The sequence below is a fragment of the Camelina sativa genome, chromosome 8 (assembly GCF_030686135.1).
Source record: "Camelina sativa cultivar CO46 ecotype springtype chromosome 8, ASM3068613v1".
Taxonomy (NCBI): domain Eukaryota; kingdom Viridiplantae; phylum Streptophyta; class Magnoliopsida; order Brassicales; family Brassicaceae; genus Camelina; species Camelina sativa.
The window spans coordinates 24,756,289-24,778,325 of NC_141887.1; the positions used below are offsets into that span (position 1 = coordinate 24,756,289).

General features: G+C 34.9%; 4 protein-coding genes and 1 long non-coding RNA gene across 14 annotated transcripts; 1 reads left to right on the plus strand and 4 right to left on the minus strand.

Annotated features, from left to right (window-relative positions):
* Positions 1 to 1,009: 1,009 nt before the first annotated feature.
* On the plus strand, positions 1,010 to 3,971 carry LOC104707898 (sugar transport protein 7). 3 transcript variants are annotated; one of them, XM_010424346.3, is made up of 4 exons: positions 1,787 to 1,896; positions 1,995 to 2,241; positions 2,329 to 2,648; positions 2,778 to 3,971. In XM_010424346.3, the coding sequence occupies exons 2-4, from the start codon at positions 2,097 to 2,099 to the stop codon at positions 3,858 to 3,860; spliced, it is 1,548 nt and encodes a 515-aa protein (XP_010422648.1). In that variant the 5' UTR covers positions 1,787 to 1,896; positions 1,995 to 2,096; the 3' UTR covers positions 3,861 to 3,971. The 3 variants fall into 3 exon arrangements, with proteins under 3 accessions (XP_010422647.1, XP_010422648.1, XP_087319191.1); XM_010424345.3 differs by having other exon boundaries at positions 1,010 to 2,241; XM_087463065.1 differs by having other exon boundaries at positions 1,833 to 2,241; positions 2,755 to 3,971.
* A 140-nt stretch (positions 3,972 to 4,111) lies between these two features.
* On the minus strand, positions 4,112 to 4,715 carry LOC104707897 (uncharacterized). Its single transcript, XM_019228658.2, has one exon. The coding sequence runs from the start codon at positions 4,713 to 4,715 to the stop codon at positions 4,248 to 4,250; it is 468 nt and encodes a 155-aa protein (XP_019084203.1). The 3' UTR covers positions 4,112 to 4,247.
* Positions 4,716 to 4,863: 148 nt separating this feature from the next.
* Positions 4,864 to 10,320, minus strand: LOC104707899 (vacuolar protein sorting-associated protein 51 homolog). Of its 6 annotated transcripts, none has more exons than XM_010424347.2 (21): positions 10,136 to 10,320; positions 9,847 to 10,060; positions 9,210 to 9,349; positions 9,010 to 9,064; positions 8,825 to 8,932; positions 8,589 to 8,687; positions 8,362 to 8,439; positions 8,140 to 8,217; positions 7,800 to 7,952; positions 7,471 to 7,571; positions 7,327 to 7,394; positions 7,131 to 7,204; positions 6,982 to 7,048; positions 6,720 to 6,835; positions 6,345 to 6,614; positions 6,145 to 6,261; positions 5,997 to 6,068; positions 5,863 to 5,913; positions 5,540 to 5,776; positions 5,255 to 5,431; positions 4,864 to 5,155 (listed from the first exon to the last, which is right to left on the minus strand). In XM_010424347.2, exons 2-21 carry the CDS (start codon positions 10,015 to 10,017, stop codon positions 5,024 to 5,026), a joined length of 2,364 nt encoding a protein of 787 aa, XP_010422649.2. In that variant the 5' UTR covers positions 10,018 to 10,060; positions 10,136 to 10,320; the 3' UTR covers positions 4,864 to 5,023. The 6 variants fall into 6 exon arrangements, with proteins under 6 accessions (XP_010422649.2, XP_010422652.2, XP_010422651.2 ...); XM_010424350.3 differs by having other exon boundaries at positions 9,847 to 10,031; positions 10,131 to 10,307; XM_010424349.3 differs by having other exon boundaries at positions 9,847 to 10,037; positions 10,131 to 10,234.
* Positions 10,321 to 10,711: 391 nt separating this feature from the next.
* On the minus strand, positions 10,712 to 16,628 carry LOC104707901 (histone-lysine N-methyltransferase EZA1). Of its 3 annotated transcripts, none has more exons than XM_010424352.3 (17): positions 16,083 to 16,628; positions 15,664 to 15,780; positions 15,292 to 15,560; positions 14,914 to 15,072; positions 14,561 to 14,645; positions 14,315 to 14,458; positions 14,177 to 14,224; positions 14,032 to 14,103; positions 13,142 to 13,740; positions 12,913 to 13,060; positions 12,370 to 12,590; positions 12,166 to 12,297; positions 11,982 to 12,069; positions 11,850 to 11,897; positions 11,632 to 11,760; positions 11,476 to 11,553; positions 10,712 to 11,110 (listed from the first exon to the last, which is right to left on the minus strand). In XM_010424352.3, the coding sequence occupies exons 1-17, from the start codon at positions 16,119 to 16,121 to the stop codon at positions 10,919 to 10,921; spliced, it is 2,568 nt and encodes an 855-aa protein (XP_010422654.1). In that variant the 5' UTR covers positions 16,122 to 16,628; the 3' UTR covers positions 10,712 to 10,918. The 3 variants fall into 3 exon arrangements, with proteins under 3 accessions (XP_010422654.1, XP_010422656.1, XP_019084204.1); XM_010424354.3 differs by having other exon boundaries at positions 16,086 to 16,488; XM_019228659.2 differs by having other exon boundaries at positions 15,664 to 15,777; positions 16,083 to 16,372.
* A 3,716-nt stretch (positions 16,629 to 20,344) lies between these two features.
* LOC147940420 (uncharacterized) lies at positions 20,345 to 21,511 on the minus strand. Its single transcript, XR_015564702.1, has 3 exons — positions 21,048 to 21,511; positions 20,695 to 20,949; positions 20,345 to 20,583 (listed from the first exon to the last, which is right to left on the minus strand). It is a non-coding gene; the product is annotated as an uncharacterized LOC147940420 (long non-coding RNA).
* Between the last annotated feature and the right edge of the window lie 526 nt (positions 21,512 to 22,037).

A 22,037-nucleotide genomic window follows, 5' to 3' on the forward strand; every position in this document is an offset into this window, starting at 1 on the left:
TAAGAATGTGTTGTAGTATGTGTAATATTTTGTAGTTCATATATTAAATAATTAATAAGTTAATTTTTCATATGACTACAAATCTATAGTATATGAAATAAACTAATAGTTTTAGTGTTAGTTTTATAGTCCAAATCCGCCATGCTAGGCGGATCACGCAACATATTCAAAGATTTTTAATCAGTAAAAACTCATCATAAAAAATCTGTGAAAATAAAATATAGTATGTGAGACTAAAAGTCACTTTTTATCAAATCAGTTTTTCAAATTTTTAAAGAACAGCTCTTCACTCACCTCCTTACAAAATAAAGAAATAAAATTTGCATACATTTACAATTATGTTTGTTACTTTTTAAAACACTTAGTTTCTATAAAAAATCGAATATAATTAAAGTTGATTTGTTTATTAAATTAATTATTTAATATCAATGGCATACCTGTAAATAAGTGTCAACTTCAGGATTTATTTTATAAATGTCTCCAAAAAATATATATAGATGTTATTAAAATCTTGACGTTTACATTTTAGTTGATTTAAAGCATGAACTTTTCATCTAGCGGAGAAAAACTTTATTCTTTTGTTGATTTATAAAGAATTCATGAACTTTTGTTGAGTTGGCCTTATGATGCATAACATTAAATGGTCAAACGGAAAAATCACACGGGATTAATTAGCCGTTAACAAGATCCGTTAATAGCATAATATGTTGTTTAATTAGATCCTAAGACCTTCAAATTGAAACTTGATTCCCATTTTTTATAAATCAGAAACCCTAGATTTGGGGGTTTTAGATTTGATAAACGATGTTGTTTTATTATTAACGGATTCTCGTTAACATGTAATTAAACCCGTATGATTTTTCTGTTTAGCCACTTAAAGTTGTGTCTCATAAAGCCAAATCAACAAAAATTCATGAATTATTTAAAATTTAACAAAAAAAATAATGTTTTTTTCATTAGACAAAGAGTTTATGTTTTAAATCAACAAAAATATAAACTTTAGTATTTTAATGACATTTTTCCAATTACATTTTTCCCATATAAAATTGTCATTTTCATCGTCCTCCATTCGTGAAAGCTACTTTGTTGTTGATTTCTTCTTTGACACTTGTCTCAAATCCGTCGCTACGATCCAAAAATTATGTGTAGTCTTTAAAGCTATAGGACTCTCTTTTTTTGTATTATTATAGTTTAGTTTCCCTGTATACGATCGACTATGATTTTTGCCTTCGTAAGAACTTGGTCAACATCATTCTTTAACATCTCCTTCATCTTAGGCGATTAAAATTCATGAAATAAAATAGCAAACACACACAAGTCTGATTCATTTTTTCCCAGTCTACAAAAAATCGTCACATCTTCTTCTTGTAAGTCCTCTTAATAATTTTACCTTAAAAAAAAAAAAAGGTATTCCCAGTTTCTTCCGGAATCTGTTTTGTGTCAACCTACGACGAAGACCATCATCACATACACTTTTGTCTCTATTCGTTTACTTTCTGTCTGACAACCCAAAAATTGTTTTTTTTTTCTTAAATTTCATCAATGTGTTAAAAAAGGAAAAAGATCAGAATCCATTTGTTATTTAACACGACATTTGGCAAAAAGGTATAAAAAAATATCTTTTTTTTCTTTTTTCTTGTTTCTTCTGTTATGTAAAAAGTAGGATATTCTGATAAAATTCCAACGATCATTAAGATTTGTTTTTAAAATGGAGATAGAAAAATACTGTAAGAAGACATGCAAATGCAAACTCGGTATTAAATATGTATTAAAATTTGTGTGTGTTAAACTGAAAGAGATAAGGTTAAGAAAATGACCTCTCTTTTATTCTCAAACTAAAAACCAAACAATGATGCACCAAACACAAATTCACACGCAATTATCACAATTCTCAAAGTAGAAAACCTAACTCATCTAATTGAATCTAAGCCACGTGATTGTGAAGGATGCATATGTAATGTATATACCTTTTTTTTTGTTTGTTTGTCTGTCAGATTCTGGAATTTGAGTAAACACACAAAAAAGTCAACCATTGCAGCAGAGTCTTTTGGTCCAGAGAAGCAAAGAAGAGGAAGAAAAAGAAGAAGAAGAAGAAAATGGCAGGAGGGTCGTTTGGTCCGACCGGTGTGGCTAAGGAGAGAGCAGAACAATACCAAGGAAACGTCACTAGTTATGTCATAATCGCTTGCCTTGTTGCAGCCATTGGTGGATCTATCTTTGGATATGACATCGGAGTCTCAGGTTCTTCTTCATCTTTTTTTTTTCTTTTTCGAATCCAGTATCTCTGAATCTTTATCAAGCAATGGCTGAAATGGGTTTTGTATACAGGAGGAGTTACGTCCATGGATGAGTTTCTTGACGAGTTTTTCCATGCGGTTTATGAGAAGAAGAAGCATGCTCATGAAAGTAATTACTGCAAATATGATAATCAAGGGTTAGCTGCTTTCACTTCTTCGCTCTACTTGGCTGGTTTGGTTTCAACTCTGGTGGCATCACCCATCACTAGGAACTATGGGAGGCGTGCGAGTATTGTCTGTGGTGGAATCAGCTTTCTTGTTGGAGCTGGTTTGAATGCTGGAGCTGTGAACCTAGCTATGCTTCTTGCTGGACGGATCATGCTCGGTGTTGGCATTGGATTTGGAAATCAGGTTAGACATAATTGATTGGTTGATTTCGCCGATAGACCAATCTCATCTTTTATGATAACTTTTACCTGCTTTGGCGGATAGACCAGTCTCATCTTTATGAAAGTAGGCTGCTTTGGTTTTGTTTGTCAGGCAGTTCCATTGTATTTATCAGAAGTGGCACCTACTCATCTCCGAGGTGGTTTAAACATGATGTTTCAGTTAGCTACAACTCTTGGGATCTTTACTGCGAATATGGTCAATTTCGGTACTCAAAAGCTTAAACCTTGGGGATGGAGACTCTCTCTTGGTTTAGCTGCTTTTCCGGCTCTGCTTATGACGCTTGGCGGCTATTTCTTACCAGAGACCCCCAACAGTTTGGTCGAAAGAGGATTGACAGAGAGAGGTCGACGTGTACTGGAGAAACTAAGAGGAACAAAAAACGTCGATGCTGAGCTTCAAGACATGGTAGATGCGAGTGAGCTAGCGAATTCCATCAAACATCCTTTCAGAAACATCCTGCAGAAACGACACAGACCTCAGCTAGTCATGGCTATTTGCATGCCTATGTTTCAAATCCTCACTGGCATAAACTCCATTCTCTTCTACGCGCCTGTTCTGTTCCAGACAATGGGATTTGGCGGCAACGCATCTCTCTACTCATCAGCTTTAACAGGAGCTGTTCTTGTTCTCTCAACATTGATTTCCATAGGATTAGTGGACAAACTGGGACGAAGAGCTCTTCTCATCAGTGGAGGAATACAAATGATAATATGTCAAGTCATAGTAGCAGTGATATTGGGAGTGAAGTTTGGAGACAAGCAAGAGCTATCAAAAGGGTACTCAGTCATCGTAGTCATCTTCATCTGCCTCTTTGTTGTAGCATTCGGATGGTCATGGGGTCCTCTCGGCTGGACCATACCAAGCGAAATCTTTCCATTAGAGACACGTTCAGCGGGACAGAGCATCACGGTTGCTGTAAACCTCCTCTTCACTTTCATCATAGCTCAAGCTTTCCTCGCTCTCCTATGTGCATTCAAGTTTGGAATCTTCCTCTTCTTTGCTGGTTGGGTCACTGTAATGACCATCTTTGTCTATTTCCTGTTACCTGAAACCAAAGGAGTGCCGATTGAAGAGATGACTCTCTTATGGAGTAAACATTGGTTCTGGAAAAAAATATTACCTGCAACAAATCTTGAAGCTGATAACAACAATGACACAAACAGTTCTGCTTGAAACAAATTTGATTCTGTTTGTATGTGAAGAAGAAAGATTAGTTTTTTTTTTTGTTTGTCTTCTATTAAACTAAAAAGGTTTTATTGCATGAAAGAGATGTGATTATGACAACTACATACTTCAAAATCCAAAAACAAAAGCCATACAAGAAGAGTCATCACTGTTACAGAGCACTGAGCAGAGCCAAGTTTTGGTTGTAATTGGAGCACTGAGGCGCCATCTTCTTCTTCTTCTTCTTCTTCTTCTTCTTCTTCCTTCTCTGAGATAAACAAACAAACAAATTTGTTTATCTCACTTCACATGATATCTTCAACATCTGCGCGCCTCTTAAAGACTGGTTGCAATTTCTAGGGTTTAGTTTCCCCCCAAATCTCTTCTTTTGGAGATCTAAAGGACGAGATTGTTCTTCTCCAGAAAACATGGGATCGGAACAGAGCTGGGAAGCGGCGAAATAGAGCAACCAGCTCCGGCGAAGATCTCCAATCGTTTTAAAGCTCCGATCTGTTTCTTCACAGTCTCTGGTTCAGGTCCAAGTCTATTAGTCGACGATACAATCAAATCAACGTCATTATTCATCATCTTCTTCGAAACAGGTCGTCTTGTAACATCGCAGCTACTGTTGTTCTCCTTGTTGTTAAACGCGCTCAATGTCTCGCCGCGTTTGAGGATCTTGACTTCTCCCATCACAAGATTCGCCGCCGGAGATTTGATCACCGTAGGTTGAGACGTCGTGGTAGGGTTTCGCTTCCGTCGGCGAGGAGTAGCCTCTGTAGCAGCGTTAGAGTGGCGGCTAAGGCGAGGATTAGGGTTACGGTGGACTAGGGTTCGAGAAGAGAGAACCATCGCAGCGGCCATGACTGGAGATACCTTTTTCTTTTCTTTATTAACTTAGAAACTAAAAGATCCGTGTGAACGTTTTTATAGTAACTAAAAGATCCGTGTGACTCGACCGACCAAGCCAAACGGAACCGACTGTGAATTTTTTTTTTTCAATTTACCCTAATTTAGTCAAAGCAAATTAAACCGGGTTTGGTTTAACACTAGAGAGTTTCTAAAAATACATATCAATTTGATGGTTTTGATTTACACTACGGAAGATATAACAAGAAGCGGGAAAAAATTGGCAAAAATCATGACACACTTTCTTTGAGTTATAACAATTTTTAAGAGGAAACTGTGTTGTTGTTGTTGTTGTGCTCCTTTGATTTAGCGAGTTTAGCTTGTATGAGTTTGTCCAAGATCGGTGGCTCCAGTGGAATCACATCAAGACATCTCTCAGAAGCCGCAACAATCACCTGTTATTACAAATACACAACACAGTCCGAGAGGGTGAATGATCAGTTGCAAAAGCAAAACGAAGAAAAGCAAACGAAGAAGCTTTAGTCGTTAATCACCTCGTCGAGCAAGAAATCAATTGCAGCTTCGTCCTCCACTGTTTCCTTCAAAGGAGCTTTCAAGAACTGAATGTCTAACTGAATCTGCTGGAACCCGCTGCGGTTAAACGTTTGAAGCCGGACATATTCTTGCAAACTCTTCAAACAGAGTTTCACTGTTGTTGTAACAACTGATTCCTGTAAGTAATAAGCATCAACAAAGATATTATATCAGGATATGACAGAACGTGTGTGTGTTTGATAAAAAAAACTAAAAAGGGAACCTCTATTGTTTCGTATTTATACCTGGGTAAATTCAACCTTGGTGAATATTTCTACTTTTTGCTTGAACAGTTTTGCAAGATGTGTCTCGAAAAGCTGACTACGAGCTCTCTGTGAATTCGACCGTGTCATCTTATCGTTATGGAGTGTATTACTTCGTGATGAAGTTGTAGTGTTGCTTCCGTTGCTGTCCGTTCTCTTGTGCTTCCGAAATGTCCCTTGAGGTAAAACTTGTTTCACTTCTTTACCAACCTCTTCTAACTGTGAAGCATAAATCCAAAACAAATATGAGTTATTGCATGTTCTTTAGTTATAAAGATTGAGGAAGAGAAGAGTTGTCATCAAACCTCGTGAAGAAACATATCGACATACATGTGAACCTCTCGTGGCTCCTTGTGCTGCAGAATATTTAGAATCTTTAGAAAACAATGACTGATAACATGCTTCTCTAACAAGACTAGTCACATGAAAACCGCGATACCTTAACCCAGTTTGGTGTCTTGAACCTTTTCCTCAATAAAACTGATATCTTCTGTGTTCTTGTGTCTATGTACTGAAATATGAAATGATTTTAGTTAGTTGAAGTTAAGTTTCTGTGACGACCACAAGTTTTGGAGTTTAATTCATACATGCTGGAGAAGCTTCTCGCTGGCTGCATGGAAGACCCGGCATAGTTCTCCAGGAATAAAAGCAGGTCCATTCTCAAAGGCTTGGGAATTTCCACCAGAGAAGGAAGCAGCTATTTCCTGAATTAGCATATAAAGTTTCTCAATTCCGCTACCAATGTGGTTCAAACTTTAATTATCAAACCAGTTGTACGACTTGTTACCTCAGAAACTCTCGGGATGACCTTTTGCTCGACGAAGACAGAGAGCTGCGCCAATACAAGGATGAGACCAGCATGGATTTTGTCACTCGATTTTCCCTCTACCAAACCTCCTTCAATATCCTTTGATGAGCTAGTTTTTCCAGAAAGTACTAGAAATTGAGCTTCAAGTGACCTGAAGAAGTCTTGAAATCCATTCTGAATCCAGCCAATGATTAAGTCCTTCATCTTGACAAATATTCCAATGTTTTCATCAAGAAGCTGACGGAAGTCCTGAAATGATTAAAACAAATATAAGCGTTTGGGCATGGAATTTGTACAGAGGAAATGACGACCAAATTGAAACATCATAATAAATGATAGAAGAAGGAAATATACCTGGAATATATCCGTGGTGCCTTGTATCCCTGCCTTTTTACTAGCTTCTAGGACAACCTTCAAGACTTCCTCCTCTACTGCTTCCCTTTGGTTGATATCGAATTTCAAGATGGTATCTGCCATGTATAGACATTAATCTACTCTTCAGATTACTTAAAGGCCATGTCACAGAACTTATTATGAATTATTCAACCTACACTCATCCTCTCCCTTTTCCCATACTAAGAAATTGCGCATCAATAGAAATTAGGAAACAGCAAACCTGATATATCCTGTTGAAGATGAGAAAACGTCCTTGCAACGAATTTCTTAACAGTGACCTGGGCAGCCTGAAATGACGAGCACTAGTAATCATATACAGTTCTACACATCATAGCAAAACCTAGAGCCAATAAATTAATTGAGGTCAACCTCTGCAGATAAATCAGAGAGTTCAGCCTCAGGTAGAACCTCGTCCATAAGTACCACATCTTCCCATATGATTCCTATGTCCAACATAATTCAGATGAGGTATACAGTTATTAGACTGATTTAATCAAAACTTTCAAAGGGAATGGAAAGCAACATAAATAGGAGACAATGGTACAAGGAAAACCACTGTACTCACGAAAAATTCGAAGAAAATCTGCTGCAGAAACCCGCTTTCTTATATATAGCTCCATGTTCTCAAAGTGCCTACATATGTGTCAGAAATAACGCAGGTTAGACACAATAAGAGTCTCTGTTTATGGATTAATGAAAAGTGCATTACATTGCAGTTAAGGCTCTCGCGAGTTTAAAAAGTCTTTCTTCTGAGTCGGGGAATATTTCACGATAAGCACGCATAGCCTCAGAAAATCCACGCACAGCATCCTATGAGAAAAAGTGGGCAAACATTTGAATATCGAAAGTGCACAAAAAAGTCCGATAGAAAAAAGGAAGTAAAAGAAAAGAATTCTTAATATGATAGCTATTGAGAACATTCACTGAAATGCAGCTACTGATATTCAAAGTGCTTAGTAATACATTCAGGTTTACTGTGTTTCAACTAGCAATCATCAGAAGCACAAAACAAAAGGAAGCGACATAGTCCATGTTTACCTCATGAATTTTAGCAGGAAGTTGCTCATTGCTTTCCGCATCATTAGATGAATCATTGTGCTCCGCAAGTAAACTTGCTTCCTCAGGCTTAATTTGAAGACCATCAAGAGATTGTTCCAGCTTTTCCAACAGTTTGTCCTTTAAGCTATCAACCTGCAGGATATCCAAAGTTATGTCACAACAACCAGTGATCCGTGTAAGAAATAAAGAAAACACTCCACTTATATATATAAAAGAATACAAACATTAGGAACGACTAAATAGCTCCAACCTTCACCCAGATTACAGATGATTAACAAATTAAACATCACAAATAATTGAGCTAAGAGAAAGTACTAACGGGGACATCCAGCTGCTTAAGAAGCACTGCAGCTTCAGCTCTCGCCTGTATGGATTCTGAATCTGAAAATAGCTTTGTCTGTCAAACAAGAAAAATTAAGTTTCTCACATCAAGAATTTCAAAGAAATACAAATACATATTCATAAAGACCAGTTATTTGTTTATATGGTTGATAAACAAAAAGGTATTAGTGTAGGCTGCTACTAGGACCAAAAGCTACACCTGCAAGTTCTTTATGATGATTTCTATAGCTTCTTCTGAAGCTCGTCTACAGTCTTGGAATGATGTATCACCATATACCTGAACAGAAGGAGAAATTATTGTTATTAAAGAGAAATTACTATCGCTAAAGATAAGTATATAACTATATATATATACTCTGGAAAAAATTGCCCCAATAACACTGAAAGGGAACTATAAGGGAAATTAATATTAGGACAGATATAAACCTTGAGAATTGGCATTGCACCAATATAGAACCTGACAGCATCGCCATAGGTTTCTGACTTGATACATTTTTGCAGTCTTGCAGGTAAATCATAGATGAACTGCTCTTTTACAAAAATAAGTTTTGAGTAAATTCACAATAGCAAGCAGCATACCACTGGTTTAATAATTAGGTGACAACATGTCAACTAACATAACACAGTATATAAAATGAGCCAGCAGCAAGGATTCTACATACCTGAACTTTACGAAGAAGATTACGTGTCCGGTGCAGTTTCTCTATATGTTCTCTTTTTTCGAAAAGAGAAGTATTGACCCCATCACTCCTTGATTGCACTGACATTATCTGCAGGAGTCACTATTTAGAAGTTCATACAATATTTAAAAGCTAAAACTAAATGTTATTCTAAATATTCAAAACACCTTCTGAAGAAGCTGGTCCATGTTGCCTTCCATCCCAAAAATATTACTCTTCATCCTACCAGGTAAAGAAGCAACTTTTTTGAATTTAGGATTTACATACTCATGAGCGGTGTGATCAAATCATCCAAAAAAAAGTGTTGAAATGCTTAAGAGAATCACACACTTAACACCTGAAACGATCCACGACCCATTACAAGTACCTTTTGATGGTATCTGTAGCACTGATAAACTTGTTGTAATTTTCATAGACTAGCATTTGCAAGTCTGTGTCAAGATTTTTAATCTCCGCAGCCATTTGAACATGTCTTTGCAGAAGCACCTCCAGATTCGACTTTTTAATCTGCAAAAGCCAATAAAACCCCAAATCGTGGCATATTTCTCAATCACTCACTGTCGCCATGCTTAACAGAAACCTCATAAATCCAACTGAGTGAGGAACTATAAACCTCATAGATCTAAGTAAAACTAAATTTGGCAGAATTCTCATACGATTCTAGCATATAAATAAACAAAACCAGCCAGGAGAAATTCATGACCAACCACCACATTGATCCATATCTGCACACCCAATCAAAATTCAAGAGTCCTCTACATACAGCTTGCACTGTTAAGGGCACAATTCAAAGCTACCAACTATTTTCAGGCTCCAGAAGATACTAGTAGGATCTGAACCTAACTTTGGAACTAACTCCTCACACAACAAGATCAAGGAACCGTATCTAACTTAAGTGAATCGAAATACTCAATAATTGGATAACAATTTACAAGCTATTGACGCTTGTGTGGTGGATTCACGAATAATCTAATAAAAAGGGGGGAAAAAAAACGAAGACCAACCATGTGATCCATGTACTGATCAGCATCGAATGAAGTGCTGTTGATGTTATCGAAAGAGGCGCTGATCGATGAACCACTCGTCGAGATTGAAGGATCCGGAGCGTAAAAGCTCGATAATAGATCTCTCATTCTCTTCGCCTTTTCGTCCATCGGAGCTGCCTCCGTAGCCATTGGTTCCTTCCTTCCTGCTTCTTTTCGAAGACGACGAAAATTCCTGTTACCGGAAGCAAAATTGAAAATGCAAGAAGATGGTTGATCCGACTAAATCAAGTGTAGGTGGTCACCTCACCAGCGATGCGATGTGAGAAACTTGGAACGGAGCCGTATCCGACTCGAACTATGCCTACGTTGGTCCAAGGTGTGTTTTTAAAATCCGCCCCTCGGAACTAATAAAACCGGAAACCGGTTTAGCGGTCCGGATTACTTAATAAGATTACTGGTTTACTTACTCTGGTGTGTTCGATTTAAGTCTTTAACTTGAGTCAGTTTTATTCGTTTAAGTAATTAAACCATCCACATATAGAAATATAGAATGGGATGTTAAGGAAATAATTAGAGATCGAAAGATACATTTCCATAATTGATATGAGTGCTTTGAAGAAGCTCCGGTCTGTAGATACCACAGTCCGGTTAAAAGATTAGAGACAACCAAACCACTCGTTAGGAAACTTGAATTCAGAGTGATTTGTTTAGAAATTTTGACAATCTATCCTGACAATCTATCCTGACATAGTCCAGATTAGAGCTTCCATCTCCGAGTGTAGAAGCAAAAAAACTCCAACTCAAACATTTCCTGTTCAGTGATTAGTAACTAAAAAAATAATTATCATTAATGGGCTCTGATTAACCAAAGACAACACTATTGTTTTTGATTGGCCTGTCCACCAAATAAAATTTTACTTATTGACCCAAATAATAATACATACATAAATTGTTTTATCCCCTATATCAAGATAAATTAAAAATCTCAACACTAATTAAAATATAAGTCAAAGTTCCAGCTTCAATATCATCTCTCATGATCTATATTTTTAGTTTAAACGAGGCTCTTATTTTACATAGTCAGCATTCATCAATGAGACTGGTGCTTTCTGGCTCTTCGATGAGTAATGGCTGAATCATCTTTCTTGGATCCTTCAGGTTTGCGAGCCCAAGCTGGTGCTTGGTCTGGTCCATATCTGTAGTCATAGAAAAGCTCCTCACTTGCTTCTATCCGTTCGTTTGCAAAAATTCCCACCCTGTGATCTCCTGCCACAAACATTACCTACAACACAAAGAAAGACCCCTTAAGTTTTTCTTGTATACATAATAAAACTCTTTCCACATCAAGAATGATATATTTACAAATATTGTAGACACAACTGTCGTTTGACCATAATTTACAAAGCTAGATTTTGATCATTTGTTTTCTTTAGTGCTATTCGTGCTTAGCTTTGTATACAATGCTACTCTCGCCTCTAATTTTTAGGCCCTTTATTATTGATACTAGTCTTTTCCTACGCCTAGTAAATATTCTAACTGGAACTTCTGAATAATTTAAGTGACTAGAATCAAAAGAGAAGGTATAATTACTAAAAGATCATGTGGTTTTTCATACCAAAACTGATATGAGCAAGGAGCTTTTGGTACCTTAGCGTAGCAATTGGGTTTTGCTGAGTGATTGGCAAATTTCAACTTGTCTCCTTTGCGCTGAGCATCCAGGACATACTGCAGATATAGAAAACAAACTTATACATACGAAGTCCAAGAGGAATATATCAGATAGAAGGTAAGAGATTTAGTCACCTGATCATTCAAGTCAAAGAGGAAGGACGAATTTGCCCGGTCATATATTTTCCCACGCTTATCTGCCTCACGGTGTGATATCAATTCGCCAGTGTATTCTCCGAGATATTCATTTTTGCTGACCGAGTTCTGATGATCAGATGAGGATTAGATTACTTATAGATAAAGAGAAGATGTATGAAACAATAGTTACTGAAAAAGAGATTAACATGATTTACCTTTAGAAAAGCACCCCATCCAGCAACATCAGACTTTCCCAATAGGATCTGGTAAATATAGTACAAAAGAAATTAGATTTATTAACAATGAATGCATTTTTTGTGTACCATGATTTAATGACGACGTTATACCCTCTGTTGTTGCCTCAGAAGAAGTCTCATGTTTCCGCATTGCCCTTCTCCGCGTCTTGGTGCCTCACCAAGAGAACCATCTCCACAACTGAGAGTAAATAAGAAAGTCTTTTTAAATTACTCATCAAATAGTAGATATTCGATTTATATTTCACATCAAGAGATCTGGATTTAAACTGATTACCTAACCCAGCAATTTCTGCAAACATCTGGATCGCATTCTCTGCCAGCAGCAAAGCAGGGACACTGCCTGCTTCTGCATTGACTCTTGGCACAATGACATCCTCGGAAACGATTCTTGCAGCTTTTTGAGCACCTGAATTAAAATCAAGGGATTAGTATAAGAAGATCCTCTATTACTTCATTTGACTTGGATTTGTTTACATACCCGCAATATTTCTCGCAGCAAGTTTCATTAGTTAGACAAGGGCAATCCTTTCCACACATTGACACGCATCCACACGGCGTGTATTGTTTACAGGACTGGTTTTTGCCACCGGCTATTCTTTTCCAGACAGATGGATGACCAGCAGACTTTGTAGAGTATTTCAGCTTTCGGGTTTTGCCTTTTCTACGGAACAATCTTGTCCTTGGAGGCACCTCATCATCCTGTCAAGTAAAGTATAAGAGAGTAGTATAAACTAAAAGATGATTCAGACAGACATGGCATGAGTGTATCGAAAAAAAACTCAAATAAGATAATCACTTGTTTAAGCCAACGAGTAGGCAACTATCCTTTTCTCTTGCCCAATGCAGTTTCAGGGAAATTAAGTATAAAGATTGGCTTTTCCAGATCAGAACTTATTCTGCCGGTTTATATCTCTAACCCTATCAGTCTGGCAATCTAACTTTCTATACACCAATACGCAAAGTGGTAGAGACTATAGAAAAACTGAAAAGAAAAAAGAACCTAGGAAAATCAAGAGCTTACATCATTCCCTGGGTCAGTCCTGCCATCATCCAACAGCAAATTTGGGGTGCCAGATCTTCGAAAACATGAAACTTCGTTTTCTCGCATGTAACTGGACACATCTAGGCATGTCTTCAAGCCAGAAAGCAGGTTTCTTGCAATAAGACAGCTGTAACAGCATGAACAACCATACTAGATGTTAATACATGTTTAGTGTTTGAAGATAATATTTTACCAAGATCCAGTTTACCTGTTTCTCCCAAAGATTTCGACTCCCTTCAAGTAAAGATCCTTCTCAATAGGCTTCCACTCTGTAGATGGTTGACTTGTCTCAGACTTTTCTCCAATGGTTATTGCTCCATTTCCACTAACATGGTCTGGCTGACAAACCGAGGAACCACCATCATGGACCAAATTGTCTGGTATAGGCTCAGCTACTTTTGCATCAGTTCCCGAGTCTCTATCTACTTTATTGGTATCAAGTGTTCCACCTTGATCACTCTTTGTGCTATCGAATGCCTGATCTAAGCTAGGGAAAGGATTGACAAATGATATATTTGTATCCGAGGCTGCGGTCTTCTGTTTCTTGTTTGATGAACTATACAGATCATTGGAGTCTTCGAGATTCGGGACCTCACGCTTTCCCCTAATTCCATGGCCATGGGCTACACCAGAGGATGAATCTAAATTCATGGTATCAATATCTCTCTTTTCAACTTGCAGATTGACACCACCAGTAGCATCATGAAGGTCATCAGAAGAGACAGCCTTGCTGCCTTCCTTTTCTGAAGCTTTCTCTTCGGTGTTAGATACAAAATTACTGCTTGCTCCTGGTACTTCTCTGACCGCCTGCAGATAAAACCATTAACATAAAAATGATGATTATCCAAGCGCCTGAACAAACAGAAACTCATACATTAATAAGACTATGCACTCGTACAACTATGATGAAAGATTACTCCTCTAGCAAACATTTACATACTAAACCTCAAACCTAGTACAGAATACTAATCACATCAATTCTGATCTCACTGCTCAAATAAAGTTTATTGAGAAAACACACTAAAATGAAAACTGTTTTTCCTTAACTACGAATATACTCGTCTCTGTGAGTATTTAAAGAGACATAGAGAGATATACCTGGATGTAACAATTTTTGCTGCAGGGGATCCTATCACCTTCATAATCAGACCAATAAGGCTGTTTTTCACTCTGTCAACCATAGTCCTCTGTTATGTTGAAACATTAGCAATACTAATCAAAATAAAGACTGATTCAAGCTTACAGCACTAATCAAAGGCTGAGAACATCCATGCAGACGACAGTCAAACACCTGTTAGAATAACAAAAGAATGATAAACATGATTAACAACAAATACTTCGTAACACATGATCTCTGTCACAAAAGAAAAATTCCAAGTACCAGGCAACGGCGGCAGAAAAGATTATCAAAAGAATCTAGAGCAGCACCAAGGCCCTTTTCTAGAGATATTCCCAGCTTGAATCCGGAATTAGAAAAGCCCTTAACATTCTCCACATTCTTCAACTTGAGCTCATCGTATCTTTCCTGCAGCAGACAAGAAAGTCAAACACCATTAGTGAAGAAGAATAAAAAGACCAGAAAAAGAACATCAATTAAACCACAAGAACAAGATGACTAAAACTACACCAGAATGTCTGAAGCATCTACGCTGAGAAACTGGCAAAGAGCATCCTGCACTTTCTCACCCATGCCATACTCCTGCCCAATCGACCTGCCAATTCAACTCAAGGTATTAAGAAATTTATATATAGTGAGATAAATTTCAAACATACTGCTAAAGAAAATTCTTTAAAGAATGAAATTTGATATAACTACGACAGATTTCATCTTTCTTTAGCATGAACAAATGCGATTCATTGATTAATAAATTCCACCCAAGTACTTCTTTGCTCAAATATTAAGATAAGTATACTAGTATCACAATTTTTCCCCAGTAAAGAATGTGACAGTCCATGATTCCCATTCTCTGCAAAACTAACCATATAACGGAGTCTTCACCCTCGGAATATTCGCGTTTTTCCTCCTCAGGTTCTGGTTCTTCCTCACTATCGCTGCATATTAGTGTCTCACCACCATGGTGCTCATAGTAGATTTGTCGTCGACCAACCACAGACTGATCTTCAGCCATTCTTTGATTTCTGCATTCTTATGTTACATTTTTCAGAGAGAAAAAAGAAGAATCACATAATACGGAAACTGAATTTAAAGACCTAGTTTATTGTTCTGCTGAATTTGTCAATCCAATGAGGAGATCATTGTGAAACTACTATACTCAGAAAAACAAACAAACAACCACAATTGCATTCAAAACAATGTGATGATAGCTATAGACGAGAATGGGAAAGAAAAGTGCATGCCTGTCCAAAAAAATCCAGGTAGTGTATGGGGGTATCCTCTCAGCAATCGGAAGCTTAACACTTGCAGAGATAATATCCTTAGTAGGAACATAGTCTCTATCTCCCACCCCATGAGAAAAACCATTCAACTTGCAGAGTGGAATCTCCATCCTGGAAGAAAACAAATTGATATCTCCATTGTCCCCTGCTGAGGTAGCCCGGTTCAACGCAGCGGACGAAAGAGGAGTGACATTGACATCCACTTTCTTTCTATTAGCCTCAAATTTCTCCTACATTTCCATGAGTATAATCAAAACCAATAAATGAATTCATAAATTGGAAAAAAAAAAAAAAAATCAGAAAGAACATCATGTATATAGAAAGGTCACTTACTTTAATAGACCTAGCTCTCTCTCCTTGAATTTTCCTTTTAAGCTCACTCAATCTGTTCTCCAAACCCTCGAGACTAACACCATCATCATCATCGTCATCGTCATCTACATGTGACTTCTATTTAGAAGCCCAAAAAAAGTTTAAACATTCAAAACGAAATCAACAAGGGAAGAAAAACAAACACTAGATTAGGTCCATCATCAACTCAAACAGTAAACAAAAGTGGAGAGAAGCGATCATAATTTGACAAAATCAAGCGGATATACACACGAACAATTCAATCAGATGAAGAAAAAAAAAACGCGAGTGAGTGATCATGCGAATACGAGCTAAATCAGATATAATTCCAAACAAAGTAAGTATGGAAACACAAAAAAAAAAAAAAAAAAAAAAAAGGAGATTCAAAAGGTAAATCTGACTACGATTCGTTCGGAGGAGTCGCTATCTTCCTTCACCATTGATGCGTCCTCGAGCTTTCCGCTAATCTCTCCCTCTCTCTCTCTCTCTCTCTTAAGAAGGACGAACGAACGAACGAACGGAGTGTGGAACTGGGAAGGGGGTTACAATTACAATACAAGGGAAGCCACGCGTGTTTATGAATAGTGCTTATACGTGTGCATATTAATTATTATATTTCCTTTTAAAACCAAAAAAAAAAAATAGTTATATCTTGACTGATGATTTTAGAAACTTTGCTTAAGGGACAATTAATCTATATTCGTGATAATGTTTGTATCTTAAAGGGTAACATCTAGCTTAGTAGTATCATCCGCGAAAAGGAGGTGAGATACTTGAGGGGTTTGGCACGAGAAAGTTGCAGCCCTTGGATCCTTCTATGTCATTCCGCGTGCTTAATCCCAGAAAACGAGCGTTTCTGAGCGTTTTTCTCTGACACCAAAAAAAAAGTAAACGTTTCTAATTTTATGCATAAAATAAAATATATATATATAATAGATCTTCTTGTCTAATATACCTTCTCTACATATGATTTATATAATAAGGGTAACGAACTAATGAGATACATCAACCAGCTCAAAGTTTTACATTCGAGATCATAATTTAGATAGTTTTTTTTTTTTTTTGAAAGAGGTATTCATATCTGACGATTGTGGTAAACACTTAATTAATTAATTAAATAAGAAACATATATATACAAAATTTCATATATGATAGATTTAAACAATTACTTTAAAATCTACTGGTATTCAAAACAGTTTGTGGATTTAGTGGGGGTAAACAATTACTTCAAAATCTACTGGTATTCAAAACAGTTTGTGGATTTAAATTTTAATTACTTTTAGGGATTATGGAGGATTTGAGAAGATTTGTTTAGTTAAAAATATTGAAATCCAAATCTCATGGTTTTAGGTTGGATTTAAAAGAATTTTACAATAAATCATATCAACTTCCCTAAAATCATCAAAATCATTTAAAATCTCATGAAAATTCAAATCACTTGAAATATTAGATTGAATACACCCTAATGGTTTTTATGGATTTTAGAAAATTTGAGAGGATTTATTTAGTTAAAAATACATAAATCCAAATTTATGTGGTATTTGAAAGAATTTTACAATACATCATATCAACTTCCCTAAAAACATTAAAATTTCAAATTTCTCAAATCCCATAAAATCCTTCAAAAAATCATTTCATACCACCCCTAAGTGATTTTAATGATTTTAGGGAAGTTGATATGATTTATGGTAAAATTCTTTCAAATCACACATAAAACCATGAAATTTGGATTTCTATATTTTTAACTATACAAATCATCTCAAATCCTCAAGAATCCCTATAACTTAGAGAGGGTATTGAACTTGAATTTAAAGGATTTGGTATGATTTCAATATTTTAGAGTTTTGAAAGGTTTGAGTGAGTTTTTAATAGGTTTGATTATTTTTTAGAGTTTTATATTTTTTTAGAAAACATAGAACTATGATTCTGTGAGATTTTATTATTAAAACTTTGAGAGATTTTAGAATATTTTACAAAAAAAAAAATGTGACTCCAAAGCTCAATTCATCCTCGACCCCTTCATGGACAACTGTTCCATTACAAAAAATTGAGTTAAAAGAGTAATGATTAATGAAATGAGTAAACATGTGTAGGTTTGTTTTTGTGAATCGTAATATTTGAGTACGTAAGTTGCGTAATACCATGTGTGTAGAAAGCAGAGAGATGAACAAAAACAAACCTTTGCAGGCCTTTCATTTGCCGCCACAGGGATGTGAAGCAGGCCTATGCAGTAGCAGTATCTATCTAATATAATAAAGTAGGCTTACATCCTCTAAGCAAATTTTATCTATCTGCCAAGTAGCATCTCTGAATCTTTTGGTTTCTCTTATGTTTAAGCTAATTATTATTAGGCTATAAATGGTTAACGGGCCACCAAAATATCTCGACTTTCCAAAGCAAAACCGACGGAACCTCACAGTTCTGTCTTCTCCTCTTTCTCGCCTCTCTCTCTTCCCCACCCTCCCCTCTTATCTATTCAATTACCGCTGGAAACCCTAATTAATTTCACCTCCATTTCCATGGTATTTTGTTGACCAACAACAGAAATCTTAAATCAATATTTCATTTGTAAAAAGATTACGTTAACATTGTTAAAAATCATAACAATGATACGTGGGAAATTGGAAAATCGTGATAGTTCATGTATTTTTTTATCACCTATAAAATAGTTTAAGTATTTTTCTAGCAACGAAAAAAGTTCGTGTTTTTTCTGGCAAACATTAAATAAGTCATGTATTTTGTTGGCATTTTTCTTTTTTTCTGTTTCATATTTCTAATTTAAAAATATGAGAAACACACTCTTATATTTTTGATTATTATCATCTAATTTTAAAATAAAGTTATTTTCATTTTTTTTTGTGACATGTGACATATTGTCATGTAATTTTCTTTTAAATTTATTTTGTGATCTCTTTTTAATATTTTCTTACCTAATTATTTTATATATTTTATATTATATAATACTTTCTAATTTCAGTTATTCTCTCCTAAATGGTCCATTTGGTGTTTATTTTCTTAAACATATAATATTTATTTTTAATTAAACCTAAAATACAACATATTTAATTATATACATTAATTCATACTTTAAATATACACTTTAATACTAAATTGTAACAGAAATTACATAATTGTGAATTGACTATTTGTTTTCTCAATTCACTTTCAGTTAATTATCCTAGCAATTATAATTATAACTCCTCTAATTTAATTTTTGAGAAATGTAATTTCCATCACTTATCCTATAAATAATCATTCTCATCCTCCTCCATCATATCTCAAATCCTAAATATTTTTTTTTTTGTTTTTTTGTTTTTGTTTTAAATGTTCTTGCATTGGTTGAAAACTCAATGAAGATTATATTTTTATATTAAATAATATTTTCTAATTTTACTCTCTCCTTACTGGTCTATTTGGTAGTTATTTTCTTAAACATATAATATTTATTTTTAATTAAACCTAAAATACAACATATTTAACCATATACATTAATTCATACTTTAAATATACACTTTAGTACTAAATTATAACTGAAATTACATAAATTGTGAATTGACTATTTGTTTTCTCCATTCACTTCAGTTAAATACCCTAGCAATTATAATTATGACTCATCTAATTTAATTTTTGAAAAATGTAACTTTCATCACTTCTTATCATATAAATAATCATTCTCACATCCTCCTCCATCATATCTCAAATCCTAAATATTTTCTTTGTTTCTTTGTTTTTAATGTTCTTGCATTGGTTTAAAACTCAATGAAGATAATAAGAGTTTAATAATATGTTTTACATTGTTCTCCATTTTATTTCTTCTTACTTTTATGTACTTCTTTCTTTACTTTAGATGTTAGATTATTTCTTACATATTCATATATATTTATTTGATTCTTAAAAATATGTAATGTTCTAGCTTCTAAGGAAAGAAAATTTTGTAATATAATTATGAAATATCAAATCAAATTTTCTTATCTCTCTCTTACCTCTAACAAAATTGTAATACATTTTTTAAGAATACTCATCATTATATTTAGTTTCTGATTAAACATATAATTACATAAACATCATTAAGCTATATTTATTTAATTCAAATATGTACTTAAAAGGATTTCTCTATACAAAAAACAATATAATATCCTATTTTCTATCTAGCTTTTACTACAAAGATGAAACAATTATAACTAAATCTAGCAATATAAATTAAAAAACTAATATGAAACACTAAGTATATTCGCCCAACACACAGTTAATCACCATGAGGAAGATGATTTAGCAAGTACTACTGAAGGAAGTTGTGGGAACTTGGAGTATAAGATATAATTTAACATATTTAAAGTATGGAGGACAAAGGTAATAACAAACAAAACATTTCACGCTTGCCACGTTTTTATAAATCATTATAAACCCAAGTAATTTACAACAAAAGTTGAAAGAGAGATCGAGAGACAATTGTAATGTATTTGAATATTATAGTTAATTTTCATTTTATCATTTTCTTTAACCTCAAATCCTCATAAAAACTAATGAAAATTATTATCAAAATTAAATAATAAAAAAACAAAGGAAATTAAAAGATATGTATGTGTGATTATATTTAAATTAGTTATAGATTAAAATGTAAATTTCCTAAAGACATTTAGATTTAGATTTGTTTGCTTTATGATTATTAAATAAAATTAAATTAATTAATATAATTTCTTATATATATAAGAATTCGCGCATGCGCGGGATATAACCTAGTTAGCAATGTAAGAGCGTCCAAGATTAGTAATTTTTTCCATCTGTTTCAAGGGACATAAGGCTACCGATTTCTATTTGAGCTGCGGTTTGATACACAAACCGTTTGGCATTGACCCTAGTTTTCAGAAGTGGGTCTTGTGTGTTCCAGCCCTGCCTTCTTGACTGTAAAACAAAATTATGAAAACAACCTTTATGAGAGCATGCCAAATGTTGAGACCAAAACGATGGTTTGGTTGTAACGGCCTGACGAATACAACAAAAAAAAAGCATTACCTTGAGAAACGTAGACATTGACTCTAGCAATGGATCTAACCTAAAGGTGTTATCTAGAAACATTGGTTACAAATTTGAAAGCAATCTCTTGCTTCTCCAAACTCGCAATGGATTCATTCTCAAAAGAAGCCACTTCTGTAAAAGCACACCTTTCGAACCCTCACTATATCTGAAACTCAACTCATCAGCAGCAAACTGATGGAGCAGTAATGTAATCAATTTATCCCCATCATATTGCTGAATAGAGGGAAAATGCTGAGAAACAACAACCAAAAAACCAAGAAAGACATACTTGAGCTGGAGTTTGTGTCGTGGATGGCTATCATAAGTAATTCCTAACATAGTTTTCTTACCCCAATGTTGAAAGAGACTTGTTGATGTTGGTTGCTTCTTTAAGGCATTCACCTTCAGCTTCTGAACTCTAAATACCAATTACGGAAGATTCAAATTAAGAGGGAGAAGCTAGCTTACCAAACAGAGATGGTGGTGGTTTGATTCACAGGAAGAGACGAATGTAGCTTCAGGTTCGTCGGAAAAGAGACTGAGATAAAAGTTGCTCACTCAAGAAGGATGGTTAGATTACCAACAAATAGGTATTTGCGGTTGAAATCAGCGTCAGAGACTTCACCGGTGGAGAAGGTAGCTGGTGATCGGCGGGGGCTTTTGGCTAGAGCTGTTGTCAGAATTTATTGAGGAGCTGTCACCGGTGGAGAATGTAGCTTCAGGTTTGTCGGAATTGATTAAGTCATGGCATATTTTTTTATGAAATCCTTCAAAATTCCATCGGTAGGGATCTGATTTTGGTAGTCATATTTTTCAACTAAAAAGGTAAAAAAAAATCTCTTAAAATAATTTGAAATCATTATTCTAGTAAAGTTATTATATTTTGAATAAAGCTAGATTTGATGTGAGTTTTATAAATGGTTGATTGAATAACAAGATATTGTGAAATATTTTAAATGATTTTACATAAATATCAAGTTGAATAACATAGGATTTCATAAGATTTTTTTTGTTAAATCATCAATTGAATAACAAGTGATTTTAAAAATACTTTAAAATCTTCTAAAACATAAGTTCAATACCCCTCTTATTAAAATCCAAATCCACAAACTATTTTGAATAATAGTAGATTTTAAAGTACATTTTTAAATCATCAGTTCAGTAAAAATAGATTTTAATGGACTTTTAAAAATTCATGATTAAATAATATATTAACATATAATTTATAAATTTTACACAAATCACTTAAAATGTCAAGTTGAAATGAGTATTGTAACAGTAACGAACTAAATGATACACCAACCAGCTCCAAGTTTTACATTGTCATTCCACCCATTCGA